At 38.7% G+C, this 16,546-nt stretch overlaps 1 protein-coding gene across 4 annotated transcripts in view; it reads left to right on the top strand.

The window, feature by feature from the left end:
- The window catches only part of eva1ba (eva-1 homolog Ba (C. elegans)), a 31,626-nt gene that overhangs the window by 5,046 nt on the left and 10,034 nt on the right, over positions 1 to 16,546 (top strand). Inside the window, exons 2-5 of one of the 4 annotated variants that reach the window (XM_057339484.1) lie at positions 243 to 304; positions 2,028 to 2,119; positions 7,389 to 7,509; positions 7,625 to 7,742. Coding sequence is in view for 1 of the 4 variants with exons in the window: in XM_057339487.1 (XP_057195470.1) it covers positions 243 to 304; positions 459 to 762 (366 nt within the window). In the remaining 3 variants the exon portion in view is untranslated. Of the gene's footprint in view, positions 1 to 242; positions 305 to 458; positions 909 to 1,268; positions 1,906 to 2,027; positions 2,120 to 7,388; positions 7,510 to 7,624; positions 7,743 to 14,949; positions 15,760 to 16,546 lie in introns of those variants that run through there. The other 3 variants (XM_057339486.1, XM_057339487.1, XM_057339483.1) reach the window with 3 other exon arrangements.

The following is a 16,546-nucleotide window of genomic DNA, read 5'->3' as shown; positions in this document are numbered from 1 at the left end:
CTACCATCATGTACTCACCCTCGAGTTGTTCCAAATCTGTCAAGTTACAAGCATTCTTCCAAATAGTTTTCTCTGTGTTCATCAGAACAATGACATTTATATTTGGACCAACTTGTGGGTGAGTAAATTAAGACTGAATTTGTATTTTTGGGTGAACTGTTCCTTTAATAAAGTTATTGCTATTTCTATATTTGTTATGTTTGCAAGTATGACTCTACTTTCTTGGAATTGTCTTTGCCCAGGAGGAAGAGAATGCTTGTGACACACACCAGACTCAAGGGAAAAAGCAACTTGAAGCTTTGCGGTAAGCATCTTGCTGAGCCCTTTCTCTCTGGTCTCTTAGTAAATACAGTATACTGCTACATGCTCATCGTGGGCTTTTGTGGAAAATGCTAAATAGTGATGGGAGCTGTTTGGGTTTGACCAGACCTCATTGAGTGCAATTGTCCCTTTCCCAGTCTTACCACCGGGGTGGAGCACCAATGGTTTTTTTGGTCGTGCTGTAGTATGATGACCAGCATTGCCAGTGTGACCCGTGGTTTGCCAACCACCAAGAAGATACATTTAGAGAACATTCTTGTGGTTTGGCATGTGTCTCACAAGAATATAAAAGGTACCTCTTATGAAGACAAATTTGATGGTGTTTGGCTTTGCAAAACTCACCGCCTGGATGTGGTGCGTTACAATTCATACTTTCAATCACAGAGTGCATGTCCGAGAGGTTGCTTACTGACCAAGGTCAGTGTCTATGTTTTACTTTAAGTTTAAAATTAAATCTATCAAACTCACCCCTTCACGGCTGGATTTTTTCCACTGAGCAAAAAATAAACATGTTTTGTCCGTTGCAGTGCACTGAAAAAGCTAGTTGCATTTACTTATTTTTGGGGGTTAATTTACTTCATTTTTGCACACAGTTTACTAAAGTAAATTATTTATTATCATTTGTTTTAGCTTATTTGTGTTTTTTTTTATCGTGGCTAATTGCATTAAGAGTACAAGTTTTATACACATCCACGTATACTGTATATTTAGGAAATATTTTGATGTTTTTGTTTATATTTACCAATAAGTGAAATGATTTATAAACGTTTATTCAATTTTATGTTGTATATTTTTCTTAAATAAATGTGTGTATGTGTTTATAAATACAAAATGAATATGCTCAGTACACAGACATGTAAACGTTTAATCTGGAAAATAAGCCCTATTTTAAATATTAAGTTATCTGAAGGTCCCCTTGGATGTTGGTTGTGGCCCCCTAGTGGACCCCGGCCCGCTGGTTGGGAACTGATGTATAGACCAGTGAGAAATATGAAGAAAAAAAACACGAATCATCGCTTCTGTTGCTGAGCTCAGTCTACTTGTATGTATAGACTCAAATAATATATTAGCATGTGCTATGTGTGTGAACTCTTTTCTGGGTAAAATATATGAAACACCATAACAACCATCTGTTGAAAGCTTGGATTGGATTTTACAGTGTGATATTATGGGCTGTAAAAAATAACTCTGGTGGGAAGTAACAGTACATTACAGGCTTTATGGGTGAATGTCTCTAACTCTTTAATGCACTCACTGTATCCCACAAAATCTTCCCTTTCAGCTTTCTTTCATTAAAGCCGAATGTTTGTCCCTTTGAAAAGAGTATGGGATTCAGTGATGTCACTGTCTTTGGGGTATTAGGCAATCATTCAGTAATCCTGTGACATCGATAGCGATGGAATCCAGTTCTTATGACGAAATGTCAAAACCATAACAAAATAAGATTTCTCAAATCTCCCTTGAGCATCCATAGAGCTTTAAGGAGTGTCATCATCACTTTCCCTCTGGGGCCAGAATCATACTCGGAGTCCCTTGGTACATATCTAAGAGATGATGTTCCTTACAAAGTTTTATTTAATTTACGTGAGTTTGTACCTGTGTACTAACATATTGCTAGTATATAATTTATAGAATTGTTAAAAATATATACATATTGTTATTTGGAGGAAGCATTTAAAGTAACTGCTGTTTGCTTTGATTTGTAGGTATGAATACACTTCTACAGAAGATGCAAAAGTCTCACTGGTGTAGTCAACAATCCAGCTCAACAAAGCACAAAACTTTTGGAGTCACAAAGGTATGGTTACTTTTTAACATCATAATCTGCATTATGTGTCTTATGCAAAGCCGCCCTCATAATAACAATTGAATGTTAATATCCTCAGCTGCATGTATTAGTAAAAAACATTTATTTCCTTTCATAATGCAAGTATTTGAAACATGACAGAAACTATATCTGTATGGTATGGAAACAGACGTCTGATAATAACACAGATAGAGGAACTGCTTCAGAAGTCTTTCATATTAATTCGATAGTATCTTTTCTTGTGTTAATTCAATTCAGCTACCAAAACAGGGTGAGTATTTTTGGACTGACTGCAAGGCGCTTTGGAAATATTTCGTTTGGATTGGAAGAAGAATTCAATAAAGTGTAGACTAAAACTATTACAAATACGAACACGTGATTGATAGACTAGATAGAACAGACACAATGTGACCCAATGAAGCAGCATTTTGGAAGAGCGAATAAAAATACTGACCCTTTGCAATTGCTATATATTTGAACTGGAATGCGTTGGTCACTTGGCATAAGCCCTGGACTTGTGTTTGTCAGCCTGAGCTTTCGTGCTGAATGCTTTATATTTGAAATGATGAAAGTTCTGCCTCTGTTGTGTATTAGCTTCCCCACACGTCTTCATCTGCTTTCTCTATACTTCCACATACGGATGTGTTCGAAATCGTGTGAAATGTGTCACTGCAATTCCTGGCAGCAAAAAGCATCTTTATTTATTGTCGTTCACAATGAGCCGTGAATTTTGTCACAATACAGTTTTTGCAAATAAAATATATAAATGATTTATATAATTATATAGTTGTTGTTCCCAGTGTTGAATGATGTTTATAGGGCTCTGAAAAATGAAAAACATGGACATCACAGTTTAGGATAGTGGTAAATGAATGAAAACCTATAGCTTTCTCTAGATATTAGCGATCGCATTGAACAGCCTATTAAACAAGCTTGGGTCCAGGATTACATTGGATGACATATTTGTAATTGATGGATATAGTGTCTTGTTCAGGAAATTGGACATAAAACAGTTTTGACAGGAAAAACTGTAGTGTCAGCAAAAGATCAAAAGAGGATTGAGGAAGTTTGGCTGTTGTTTCTTTAACTTTGTGTAAACCATTTCGCCTTTGATGTCATACATGTCATGCTGTATGTGTACAGTGTTGCAATGTATGGGTTTATTTTCATGTGTTTTCCAGAGATGATTTCAGATGAGATTGTTTACTGCCGACTCTCAATCAATAGAGCCCGAGCAGGTGATAGGCAGTCTCTTTTCTCCTCTTCAGCATCAGCTGTGTTTACAGTCAATGTTGGGCCACGCACTCATGGAGGAAAACACATGCGTAAAAAAACACCAACTACGGAGCTGGATTTTAAGACGAGAAGTTACTATTCATTCACCTGCTAATAAAATGAGTTCATTTGTAATAAACCAAACACATAATCTATTGCCTTTCAACGTTTTCCCATTCCGTGTTAAAATTAGTGATGGATTATTAATGGGCAATCGTTTCTTGGAAACCGCTCTCTTGATGACGTAAAACAGCGAATTAGGCGGCGCTGTGCAGAATATGAGCTGAACCATCTGCTTCATTCCACAGTGTGAGAAAGAAGCTGCGCTCCATCACGGGCTTGTGTGATCCTTGTAACCTCTGAACCGCAGCTGTGTGACTGGAGCGAGCTCGGAAAGAAGACATGTCTGTCACGTCTTGAGTAACTTGACGTGGGTCTTATTACCCTTAGAAATGAACGGCAGTAAAACTACATTGTAATCCGGTTTTGTGTAATATAGTGTGATGCGCTGCACGATAAAAACCTGAATTGCGGTGAAACTTGAACAATATTTTGTCAGTATTACAGTGCAAGTACTGTATCCTCATTAAGAATTAAGATGCAGTATGGTGTTTTAAGTACTGGTGTCCAACTGTATGTCCAATTTACCGTCTATTCAAGTCCTGGAAACATAAATAAGTAAAAGTATTGAATGTATAGCTACAGAGATATTTGTGACTGTTCAATGAATCCGTTTCTAATACATCGACCCATTAGCGTCTTTTGTTGCTAGGTACATGACCGTAGAAAGCAAACACAGTATGCAGTGACTGAAAAACATGAGGGAGACTTACTTGTGATTTATGATATGTTAGAGGTATTATTTTCCCTGCGGGATGGCAATGTAAACAGCCCGACAGAGCGAACACAGATTACAAGCCAAGCAAATAAGTTAATGTAGCGAGAAGCGACAGTCCGTTTTCTGCATTCCACTGAAACCCGAATGTTGCAGTGCAATCCTGCTGTTATGTAAAGCTTGTTTGTAAGCACATCTAAATCGGTGTGGATATCACATTTGTTTGTGATACAGGGGCCTTCAGAATAGGAATTTATAGCAGGGATTGTTAAACCAGTGTTGCTCTGTTTGGGCAGGCACCAGCGTTTGATGGCAGAAATGTTTTGAGAGTCTCAATCAACGTACAAATGGCAATACAAACTCTAATGTCATTTCAAACCTACAGGACTTTCTTTAGAACACGAATGAAGATATTTTGAAGAATGTCGGAAACCAAACAACATCGCCCCCTGTTGACCTTTATTATATGGACACAAAACCACCGAGGCATTTCTCACAATATCTTCTTTTGTGTTCCACAGAGGATAGAGTCAGACACGATGGTGAATAAATCATGACGGAATTTTTATTTGTTGGTGAACTTTCCCTTTAAATTTGTAGACCTGTAAATAAATTTGAATGTGGTTCTCTGTGTTTTCACAGAATCACCAGTGCTTATAGAATTTAAACACTTGGTTTTCTTTGTTTGGGCACGTTAAATTCCTCGACTGTGTTTTTCTAAAGGTGACAAGCTCTTAATGAACATTAAAGGCTATAGACCTGATGCTCTGTCAGATTTAGAAGTGAACATGTTTGTTCTTGCCGAGACGTCATTTTGGGTGGAGGGTGAAATAATAATTATTCATTTAATATTACAGTGATGGTTGCTGTAAGATGTCTTCACCTGTGAAAAATGAGCGTGAAATGAGAGACAAGCTTTTATTGATGTTTTACACCTAAGACAGATGGCACTCGTTCAGAGAAATGTGAAACTCCACCTCGTTTTAGTTATCAAGATGATGCATACTTGATCCCTATTTAGTCTACTTAATATACTAAATAGTGTAAACCTTTGGTTAAAGATGGTCCATTTTAGCGTTAAAATATTTATGCTGCTGTATAGCTAGTTGACAAAATGAACTTTTAGCAGATATACACTCGAAAAGTGCCATGTTGTTTCAACCCATAGTTGGGTAAAATATGAAAAAACCCGACTGTTGGTTTCAATTAATTTTCATGTTTGACACTTTTTGTGTGTGTACACAATTCAAATGTACAGAGAAATCAGGCCAAAAATACAAGTGACTCGTCTTGTGCTTCAGATGTTTGTCCAATCAAATGCTCTCTAAAAGGATGCCCCTCCCCTGGCTGTGCCGGAAACTAAAGGCTATTGGCTATTTAAATGAGTGGACAACCTTTTCGATGTATCCTGACCCAACGTCCTGTTTAGACAGTAAATGTGTCAACGCAGGAAAGAAATGGCACTCATCAGGACATTTTATGCTGTGTAAATGTGCATTGGTTGTGATTCGACCAACAGAATTAAAAACACCGCACATTTTGGGGGGTTTCTCTTGATGCAGAGGTCGATAAAGCAGATGATGGAGATTTTACGAGAGGCTTGAGTTTTAATGGCAAACCCAAGCACATGATAATGAACCGTGAGGGGCTAATGGCCGCAGGTTACTCAATCCCCCAGTGCTGTGGTCCGGCTCTCAGAGTTTGCTGTAATGAACGGTGAATCAGTTGGGAAGTAAATAGGGGACATGGCGGGGGGTCTGAGCACATCATGACACATGTTCCTGTTGTGTAACACGGATGTGTGGGAATCTGCTTGAATCTATTAGACAATATCTTTCGGTTTTACCAGCCTTGAAATGAGAGAAAGATGCAGATATAAAGAATGCAGTATAAAAATGATGCCTTGTGTCCTAGTGTTGTCAAACGTTGTAATGCATGAATATCAGTGTGATTTACATGAATCTGTGATTCTGTACATGCTTATACATGTGAGATCTTTTTTTGTCCTGTTTAAAGCTGCAAAGCTTTTGGTAATCATAACAAAAAGCACATTGATGCTTTAAGCATGGCTGTTTCTATTGTTTTCCTTAAAAAGATCTTAAAATGATGATTTAGTTCTTAAAACGCCTTTACATTTGTGACCCTGCACCACAACACCAGTCATAAGTCGCATGGGTATATTTGTAGCAATAGCCAACAAAACATTGTATGGGTTATAATTATCCATTTTTCTTTTATGCCCAAAATCATTAGGATGTTAAATAAAGAACGTGTTCCATGAAGATATTTTGTAAATGTCCTATTGTAAATATATTAAAACTTTATTTCTGTGAGTGGATGCAGCAAAATCGCGAACAAAAATGGCCGGAAACACGCCTAGAAACTTCATTCGCTGCTTTGGGAATTACCCACTGAAGCTTGGTCTCTGTGTAAAGCTTAGAATTTCTGCTTTCAGGTTCATCTACTCTAAACAACGTCGCTACAGCAGTAAGCCAACAACATTTTTGTCTGGGAACATACAGTAGGAGCAGATAGTGGAATATCTCATTAGTTTAAGTTGTGTAAGAGTTTGAGTATGTTTGGCCTTCGGGCAGAGAGAAACGCTAACCTGCAGTAAAGTCTGTCTCCTCTTAACTCTCCTGTAATTCTCTTTCAGTAGCCCAGAGGAACATCGTCGCCCCCAGCACACCATCCATGAGCCGTAAATCTATAGCGCTGCTTCACGCTTTAAGTTCTAGACGAAATGAGACTAAACATGCCACGTGTCTAAAATAGACATGCAAGGGATTTAGCTTCAAACACATTCGGTTCCCTTCATAACTCCTCCTTCCTGTTTAAGCTCTAATTTCCTGCATTGCTTATTTGAGCAATGAATCTTTGTCACTTCCTGATCCCACAGGCTTGAGTTTCGTTAATGTTAAATCGGGTAAAAGAAATCAGTTTGTCAATTTGGAAACCAAAGTTAATTTTAAAGTATTCACATTGCCATGCAAAATAGCGCATCTTCTTAGTTACCATTTTCAAATGTGCCCAAATGAAACGCATGTAGTTTTGTTTTTCTTTCAGTGCAGTTTCTTTTTAAATGACACTATATTGAATGGCATATACAGACTATATCTGTTTTGACTGCTTCAATAAATGTACTTTCAGCATTTGGATTTGATGTCGGGAGCATTGGCCACACCACTCGTGTCTAAACTCAACGTAGATACTGTGTTCCAAGAATATGTCTTCACATCACGAGAAGCAAGAATGAATAAAAGAGAATGAGGTATGTAATTACATGTGCATCTGTAACGCTCATTGGGAGACAGTCAGTCTAGCTCTTTGTATTAGCAGTGTACATGGAACTGGAGCACAAAGGAAATGATTGTATGTTTTCGCAGTGAGGATGTCTGGGAGGTCGAGTGTCCTTCGGGAGGATGGAGGACCGGCAGCAGAGCATCAGAGCAGTGGAGCATGAGGTTGAGGGTGAAGGGTGACGTGAACTTGATGTCCTGTGGGGTGAGTGTCAAGATTTGGGGTTTTATGGAGCATCACCTCAATGTCTTCAGGTGACGCTCAATGTGTTTACGGCCTTGGGCTTGTACCTTTTTAAATGCAATTATTAACAAATAATAAATCAATTGAGGCACGACACATTTTCCTGACATTGGGTTTAATAATGCCACCTGTTAAGCTGCGGTAAAAATCCAACAATACAAGCTGTAATGAGTTTCTGCAGTGAAACAGGCCTGATAAAACTAAACCCTTATAAACAGGATCATTAGTCCGAGTCCTTTGGGGCAACAGTGTTAACACAGATGAAAATCACTTCCTTTAGGTAGCTTTTTTTTTACGTGAACCAGAACTTACTATAGATTTCAAACAGACTTGGACTGGTTTCTTATTGGCAGACTAACTTGTTTACTTTTTAACTAAATTACAGGCCAGAACGCCACAAGGCATCTACAGTATGGCCGGTGTTTCCTTCTGAGAAGAGATTTAGTGACTGCCAGCTGTGGCATTCTGGGAAGGTTCAGTCTGGGTCCTGTACCTAACAGAGCGGTATCATAGACAGGTCAACCCTCAGGGAACAAGCAACCGGTCCTGATCTTTAGTTCTACATCAGCCTTTAAGCCCCCAACAGAGCGCTGTATAGGAACACTGTGTTTGTTGCTGGTGGTATTTCATTTGTTTTGTTGCAAATATAGTCGTCTGGTGGATATTTTGGTTTTGGTCTGTTTTACTGAGTTTTCTCCATGCATGTTTCTGATTGAGCACTGGATTTTATACGCTGTTTGCATGGCCTAAGCTATTGTGTTTTGCCTTAAGCTATCATTTCATGCAGGGTCAGCACTGGTCACTATACAAAGCATGTGGGATGTTCGAGAAGAGCGTATGAACACTTTTGCCCTAAGAGTAATTTTCAGCTTCATTGATGGATTTATTATTTTTATGCTTTGCTAGTTTAAAGGGACAGTTCACCCAAAAATGAAAATTCGGTCATCATTTACTCACCCTCAAGTTGTTCCAAACCTGTATCAATTTCTTCGTTCTGATGAGCATAGAGAAAGATATTTGGAAGAATGCTTGTAACCAAACAGTTCTTGGCCACCATTGATTACCAGAGTAGGAAAAATGAGTCAATAGTGCCCTAGAACGGTTTGCTTTTTTGCTTTCCTACATTCTTCAAAATATCTTCTGAACAGAAGAAAATAATGATTTGTACATTTTTCTACTATGGGAGTCAATGGTGGCCAAGAACTGTTTGGTTACAAGCATTCTTCCAAATATCTTTCTCTGTGTTCATTTGCAAAGTAAACGATATGACGTTAATCAAAATCAAACAACTGGGACATAAAGTGTTGAAGAAGCAAACTTCACTTACTATCAAGAATATTTGTTTTCCTTTCTGTCGTCCTATATTTTAGAACAGCATCTTCTGGCAGCTCTTTTGAGATAAAGTTAGCACATGTCTAAAATGTCACTTCTTTGACAGAAAGACAGCTTTGTTAGCAGATCCTCATGTCACCAGCCTCCGGCTCCTCACAAGATCTTCAGTGAAAGTCGGACTGCTTGTAGATAGTCACATGACATGACAAATCTGTCCGCTCTCCGTCTCTTGCGGCCAACCAAGTTAATGCATTATGTCAACATTCATTACTGAAGGAAGTTACAGAGACAGAAACATAGCTGATGTTGCCCGTGTCACCATCAACTACGGAGAAAACAAGTTGAATCATACAAAACAAGTGTTTTTTGTTGGATCCCCTGGTTGAGCCATCATTCAGTGAGATGGTGAACATTGCTCGGAAAAAAGTAGATGTTAATGAGTCACTGCTAAAGACTGCAGTGTGTCAAATACCTTTTCCACAGCTTTTAGCTCACTGCTGGTTTAATTGCTGTTTTAGCCTTGTGAGTTTGTGACACCAGAACCCCATTAAGTGCTGATAATCACAGTCCCAGCATTCCATAGGGGCTGAGCTACAGCTGGAGCCTCAAGGCTGACTGGAGAACCAGCCAAGAACACACAGCCTCTCTACACAGCCGTTTGCGCACGTACATGCATTGCATACAGCATGTGTCCTTTGTCTAGTCAAGACGGCCAAAATGTAGCCTTGAAAAACATCTTGGGGTAATTGGCATTTAAGCAGTCTTGATCGAGGGAACATTTTCTTATCTATGTTCTAAATGACGTTGATCTCATGTGGCTTATATTTTGTGCGTTACATTTATGGAAAGCCTTACTATCGATTTTACTCATAGTTAAGGGTTGATGGAATAAACCAAACATACAATTAAACTCTGGCATGTAACATGAATGATACCTCAAATTGTGCGGCTTCTGGAAGAGTAGTGTGGTAAACTTTTTTTGAGAATTCACGCCTTTTTTTATCCGGTGGATGACAAAATGGATTTAAAATAGACATTTTAAAGTGTTAGTTCAACCAAAAATGAAAATTCTGTCATCATTTACTCGCCCTCTTGTCATTTCAAACCTGTATGACTTATTTCTTCTGCAGAACACAAAAGGAGATATTTTGAAGAATGTTGGTAACAGCGGTATCCTGTTACCAACTGGATGGACACAAAACAAATCAACGGACACCGCCATTGTTCAGTTAGCAACATTCTTCAAAATCTCTTCTTTTGTGTTCTGCAGAAGCAAGAAAGTCATACAGGTTTGAAATGACAAGAGGGTGAGTAGATGATGACAGAATTTTCATTTTTTGGGTGAAGGTCCCTTTAACACCCCATTTCTTGCAATTTTGCTGAACTGTAAGTATCTCCGGCTTCAAATAATAAGAGTTTAAATATTGTGATTTTTTACAGACCAACGTATCTCCACAATCAGAAAGAAAGGAAAAACGAACTTTTAAAACTATCTGAGATCTTTCAGAAGCTGTGAGACTTGGCCCATGCTTTGACACGAGAGGACTAAGAGCAGCTTGCCTGCTGGGGTGTTGAACTGTTTATGTAATTCCAACAACCATCACCCCTCCCAGCCTTTAAGTCCCCCTCGGGTTCAAACCTCATCCACCCTCCTTCGTCCTCCCTTCGCACGGGGAAGAACACTGAAACCTTTTTCTGGTCTGGGCTCCGGGACCTGTGCCGAACATGGAGGGACCACGTCAGTCTCCCCTGAGCCATTTCCTGCCTTAACCCTCCCTTCTAATACCAAACAGACCTCATTCATCTTGTGTTCCCCCATCAGAAGCAGGCCAAGAGGCGTGCCAGAACCCTCCATGCTCTTTGCACTTATTAAAAACATCAGAAAGCAGAGAAGGTCAGCGTGGAAATGGTCTCCATAGTCTCGTTCCTGCTGTAGCACCATAAATTATTCCATAAACCTGATTGATTTTTGATGTAAACAAGGTTTGTGAATGGGTGTGTATTTTTCTCACAGGGATACTGGTGGGAAAAAATTCATTGCATGTTTGTTTGTTACATCATTGTAGTGGGTGTACCTGCTGGGAAACGTGATCTGTCTTTAGGCATCTTTGAGATGAATTATCGGGTGAGAGCAGTCAGGAATTCTCTGTGACAAACTTTTCACTCACACGCAATATAAATTGAAATTTCATTGTCATAATGAATACAGTATTTGTAAACTGATGTATTTTGCAGGTTTAGAAGATACTTGGGTCTCAGGAGATCTGATAGAGTTTTCAGTTGTGTTTCAGTTTGAACTAAATTTCTTTGGAGAAACAAAAATAGAAACAAATGAGACAATTGTTAAAACACATTAAAGGGGTACTCCACCCAAAAATGAAAATCCTGTCATCATTTAAACACCTTCTAGTTGTTCGTAATCTGTATACATTTCTTTGTTCTGATGAACACAGAGAAAGATATTTGGAAGAATGCTGGTAACCAAACAGTTCTTGGCCACCATTGACTACCGTAAAAAAAAATGTTGTGGTAAATTCCACAAAATATCTTATTTTGTGTTCATCAGAACAAACCAATTATACACGAAGTTTTCCTATGGTATAGTCGATGTCCCAGAACTGTCAGGTGCTAACATTTTTCCAAATATCTTTGTGTTCAACCGAACAAATTTATACAGGTTTGGAACAACTAGAAGGGGAGTAAATCATGACAGAATTTTCATTTTTGGGGGGAGTATCACTTTAAAAGTACAGAGCTGTGTGGTTAATGTAGATTGTATGCGTTAAATAATCTGGATTTGGGTCAATTTGATGAAAAATGTTTGAGGTCTTGTTAAAATCTTCAGTAATATTGACTTTTGACTGCAGACTTGACAAATCTGAGCTCAGTTTTGGTTGTCATTTCTTTACCATACTCTTACCCAAGATTTTTGGGTCTTTTTAATTTTTTCTTTTCTAATCGTAACAATAATGTACCTCTACAGTACATATAAAGGTGTAAGAGTGAGGACAATAGAAATATATATATTTATGAGGGAACTGCATGCCATATAAACATCCAAATCAAACCGCTCTTACTTGATTTGAGTGTCAAAAGATCAACAGAGATTTTGCACATTTTACACATTAAACCCATAGCTCATAATTAAAAGAAATTATTTGTGACCAACAATCCTAAAATCAATGAAATAAAAATGAAACCTAAAGTCAAAAGTGAAATTTACAGTTGACAGTCTGCGTGCTTCATTCGTGCTGTTTTGCTTGCGCAAAAACTGAACACGGCATTTCCCCTTATTTCAAGTTTGCTATAATAATAAAACAAGAACCCCACGCTTAATTAATATCCACAGTAGTTTCTTTATGGGTACATTGTGATTACAGAAATATAGTGTATGTTCACGGTTTCAGTCCGGTTTAAGCCTTTTTTGACGCCAAGTGAGTCAAGTGTTTTGCGATTTTGTAATTCTCATCTTATTGCGATTCAACATAGTTTGAACTTTCCCCAGGAATCTGGCATTCATGAGGACATGGTGTTTTTATACGACACAATTGGGCAATTTTCTTTGGTAGACCTCTATTTTAGCATGTGAAATAGAAGCTGAGTCTTCGCAGCTACAATTATCTAAGTAAATTATCAGATTAGCAGTTGGCTGGAAAACTGCTGACTTCTCTACAGGAAACCACTTTTAATGAAAGAGTTTTAGGGGTGTGCATATACAAAGCAATTGCAAACTAAATGTACGTTTAGCTGTAGACCAACTGTGTAAAATATAGGTGGTGTTATACACAAACAGAATGGCAGCCATATGTTTCTGTTTTGGAACACTATAACAGATGTCATATGTTTGAATGGTCCTCCCATGGTGCCTTGCACAAATAACACCAGTTGATCATTAAAACAGCTGATAATTAAAAGGTGCTTTAGACAACCCGTGCCATCTGAAAAGAGCTCCATTCCCACCTCAAACGGGATTAAATGAAGTCTGACTTTGTTTTCATGCACATTCATCACTTAACACCTGGTGAGCTTTATCACCTCATTTCACCTCAGTTAAGGTCTCAGAAGACACGCACCATCTTGCCCGTGATATTTCCAGTCTCCACCACACGTTACAGCAGATTTCCCATATGAACACATTTGTGCAACGTCAAACCTAATGGTCCGCTTTGGACGAATATGTAGCTTTGTAAGTGCGTGTCCTCCTACTCCTTTTCTACGCCTTAAATTAAGAAAGGTTTTTATAATTCTCTCTGGTGCCAGAAATGAGTGTTGGGTTGATGCTGGACAGGTCCGTACATGATCTAATCTATACTGAAATGAATATACAACGCTATTTACATGGTAGTACAGTGTTTTTGGTAGTTTTGTGTAAGGAAAGAAAGCTGTTTTCTCATATTGGTCTGTCCCCAAATTTGCACCCCGTGTTTCCTACCATCTTTGAAGAGCCGTCTGTCTAGAGTGTAAATCGACCTGTGGGACAGGTGGATATCCGCCAGCTGTGTGGAGAACCAGGCTGGAATGTCATAGAGCTCCATGAGGAATCAGCAGAAACGGCTGGATCTGTATAATCTGAGCTCTAAGAGGATATGGGTGGCAACATGTCCACTGTGTGTCTCTTTTCTATCTGTTTCTTCTTTCCATGAAGTTGAAACAGGAGAGGAGGAAATTGGGAGAAAATGTGTGTTTAATTAGACGAGCATTGTGTTCTATACATTTACATAGAGCTGCTGTCCTTCTGAAACCTTGTATATCCGTATCTTGTGATTTTTATTAAATCATTATTATAAGTCACCCTTTATGTTAGCCGCTGGGTTTTGCAAATATCCAACCAATAAAAAGTATTAAAAATTGCTAATAAACACACTATTTAGTCATTTATAAAGCACGGTGTTTTTTTTCCATTTCCTGAGAATTTTCGGAAAGGACAGCACTATATGAATATATTTCTGGGTAGGGTTTGGGTTGGTCACAAAGATGTTTTGGGTGGTTGCTAACTGACTTTCTTCACCCATTTTGTGATTGCCAGGTAAAAACCTCAAGTAAAAGTATATCACACCGCTATAAGCCACACGGTATGCAATGTACTGTACTGCATACGTACCATAAAAGTGTAATACCTGAAGTTTTTTCAAAACTCCTAAAAATGATGAATAGTAATAGTTTGCCTTAGCAAGCCTAACATTTTTTTAAAGCCTTCAAACATCATGTCTCTTCATGAGCTTTTTTAAGCAACAGAAGATGGTCTTGATGGAAACAGTCTGGGCTCTTCTAGTATGGATCTAATCAGAGATGATTCAGAATTCTCTCAGCATACAGAACCGTGAACTTAAGATGACTATGGAGATGTATAGTCAAATGTCAAAATGGAGACATGTAGTCAACCTACACAACTTAAAGGTCCAGTGTATGACGTTTTGCGGCATCTAGTGGTGAGGTTGTGCATTGCAACCAACGGCTCGCTCCACCCCCCCTCCCTACGGCGGCTTCACAGAACTAAGATGTTGTCAAGTTTTCACTTCTTTGCCGAAGGAGATAACGTATTTACAAAACGCGCTCTGTAGAGCAGTTTGTCCGTTTAGGGCTACTGTAGAAACAACATGGTGAATTCCATGTACGGGGACCCGCGGTGTATGTAGATAGAAAATAGCTCATTCTAAGATAATAAAAACATAACGCTTCATTACGTAAGCTCTTTACACACCTCTGAAGACATAGTTATGTCTGTTACATTGCATTTCTGCAGAAGTACACACAGCACCTTTAAAAACAAACCTTTTTCTTCATTGACAGTATGTGCACATCCAGAGATTTTAAATGTGGACGAATATTGTATTTATTTATATTTGGTGGTGTTTATATGCTGTTTATTTTGACCTTGTGGCGTTTTAGATTTCAGTCTTTGCGCTCTGGTGAAAAAAAGCACTTCAATTTTCCTTTTCAATTCATGGTAAACTGTCAGCTTGAGACACCCAAATTGCCAGCATATCCACATAAAGTTTTTACTCGGCTCAAATTGCTAGTTTTCTGTTTTCCACAGTGTTTGTGAGTGACTTGTATTTGAAACCACTGAGTAAAACAAAGTAACGCACTACATTTTGATTCAACGTTTCAACCAAACATACCCTTTTTACAGTCTCAAAGGCTCATTCATTCGGCCGTTCTGTCATGTTTTATTCAGTGTGGAAAATCTTAGTTAATTGCTCTAAACTTGGCTTTTCACGGCCGTTTCCTTAACAACAGGGGAAAGACCCCCTCTCCCTCCTTTTTCCCTTCCCAAACCCTGCCCATTTAAGGCTGTTCCTCTTTTTCCCTTTTCCTCTCCCTCTCTCGCCTCTCCTCTCCTCTGCGTGTGAGTATTGTTAGACAGCTTTCCTGCCGCTTGTCGTGAGTGCCGAACTCTCTTATGCCGCTTTTTCCAGTCTTCTGCTCTTTTGTTACAGACTCTTGTAATGCAGAAGCAAACCGCAGTCATTGAGTTGCGAAGGCTAAAACCTGATTGACTCACTGGCTGTAAACAGACTGTGTAATCCTGCTCAGTCTGGACTGTGTAACACATTGATGCATTCATCATCTCTGGACTAAACCTCGCAAGAACTTTGAATATGCGAGTGACGGTCTAAGAAGACAGCTTTAACATTTCTCTGTGGTGAGTAACTGACCGGTTAGTTGATGTTTTGTCATATTACATTGGTAAATGACATATACTTGTTGCTGTGAAGTCTTTTTGTAAGATTGGCATCTATCATATCATATGGCGTAAATGTTATTATAATCCTGATTCTGTGTGTGACTATGATGCTATAAATATTGCAATGGCACGTGTGTCACATCTGGGTCTGTTGCCCATATGCATACAGATCTTGTCCTGTAAAGGTACGATTCATGAACCGTCCAATCAGAAACCACCGTATGTGAAAATGATTTTAGACAAAAGAGAGCACATTAATTTCCACCTTATGAAGTATGTGCCTATATTTGCCTCCATGTGGGCTTTCAGTAAACCCTGGATTGACATGCGTCAGTATCAGAGGTTAATTGGTTAATGTTTTACCCTTATGAAAACAAACACCCTTGTGCGTTTATCTGTGTGAAGGTTAGTAATAGTGTAACGTGATCACGCGGGTTTAGATTAAGAGTTTATGCTTGGCTTATGTGTACCATCAACAAAAAGGGTGTCCTGTACCAGAGCCAATACGGTAGTTAAAATCCCCCATGTTTACAGACAGCCTTTTTTAGTTTTAAAATAAACAATTTAATTTTACCGGACGTGAAAATGTATTGGAAGTCTTGACCTGGCGCCTTTGAACAGTTGAGTGTAGGGGCGTTTGTTTGTTTTGCAATGCGATGTTAGTTTGATGTACATCCCGATAGAGAGATATTTTTCGTTTAAGGATGGATGAGTTGTGTTCATATCCATTCAACCCTGCTCTGAT

Source organism: Triplophysa rosa, linkage group LG8 (assembly GCF_024868665.1).
Source record: "Triplophysa rosa linkage group LG8, Trosa_1v2, whole genome shotgun sequence".
In the NCBI taxonomy this organism is placed as follows: Eukaryota; Metazoa; Chordata; class Actinopteri; order Cypriniformes; family Nemacheilidae; genus Triplophysa; species Triplophysa rosa.
The sequence above is the reverse complement of the archived record's forward strand: the minus strand, read 5'-3'. Positions and strand labels throughout refer to the sequence as shown.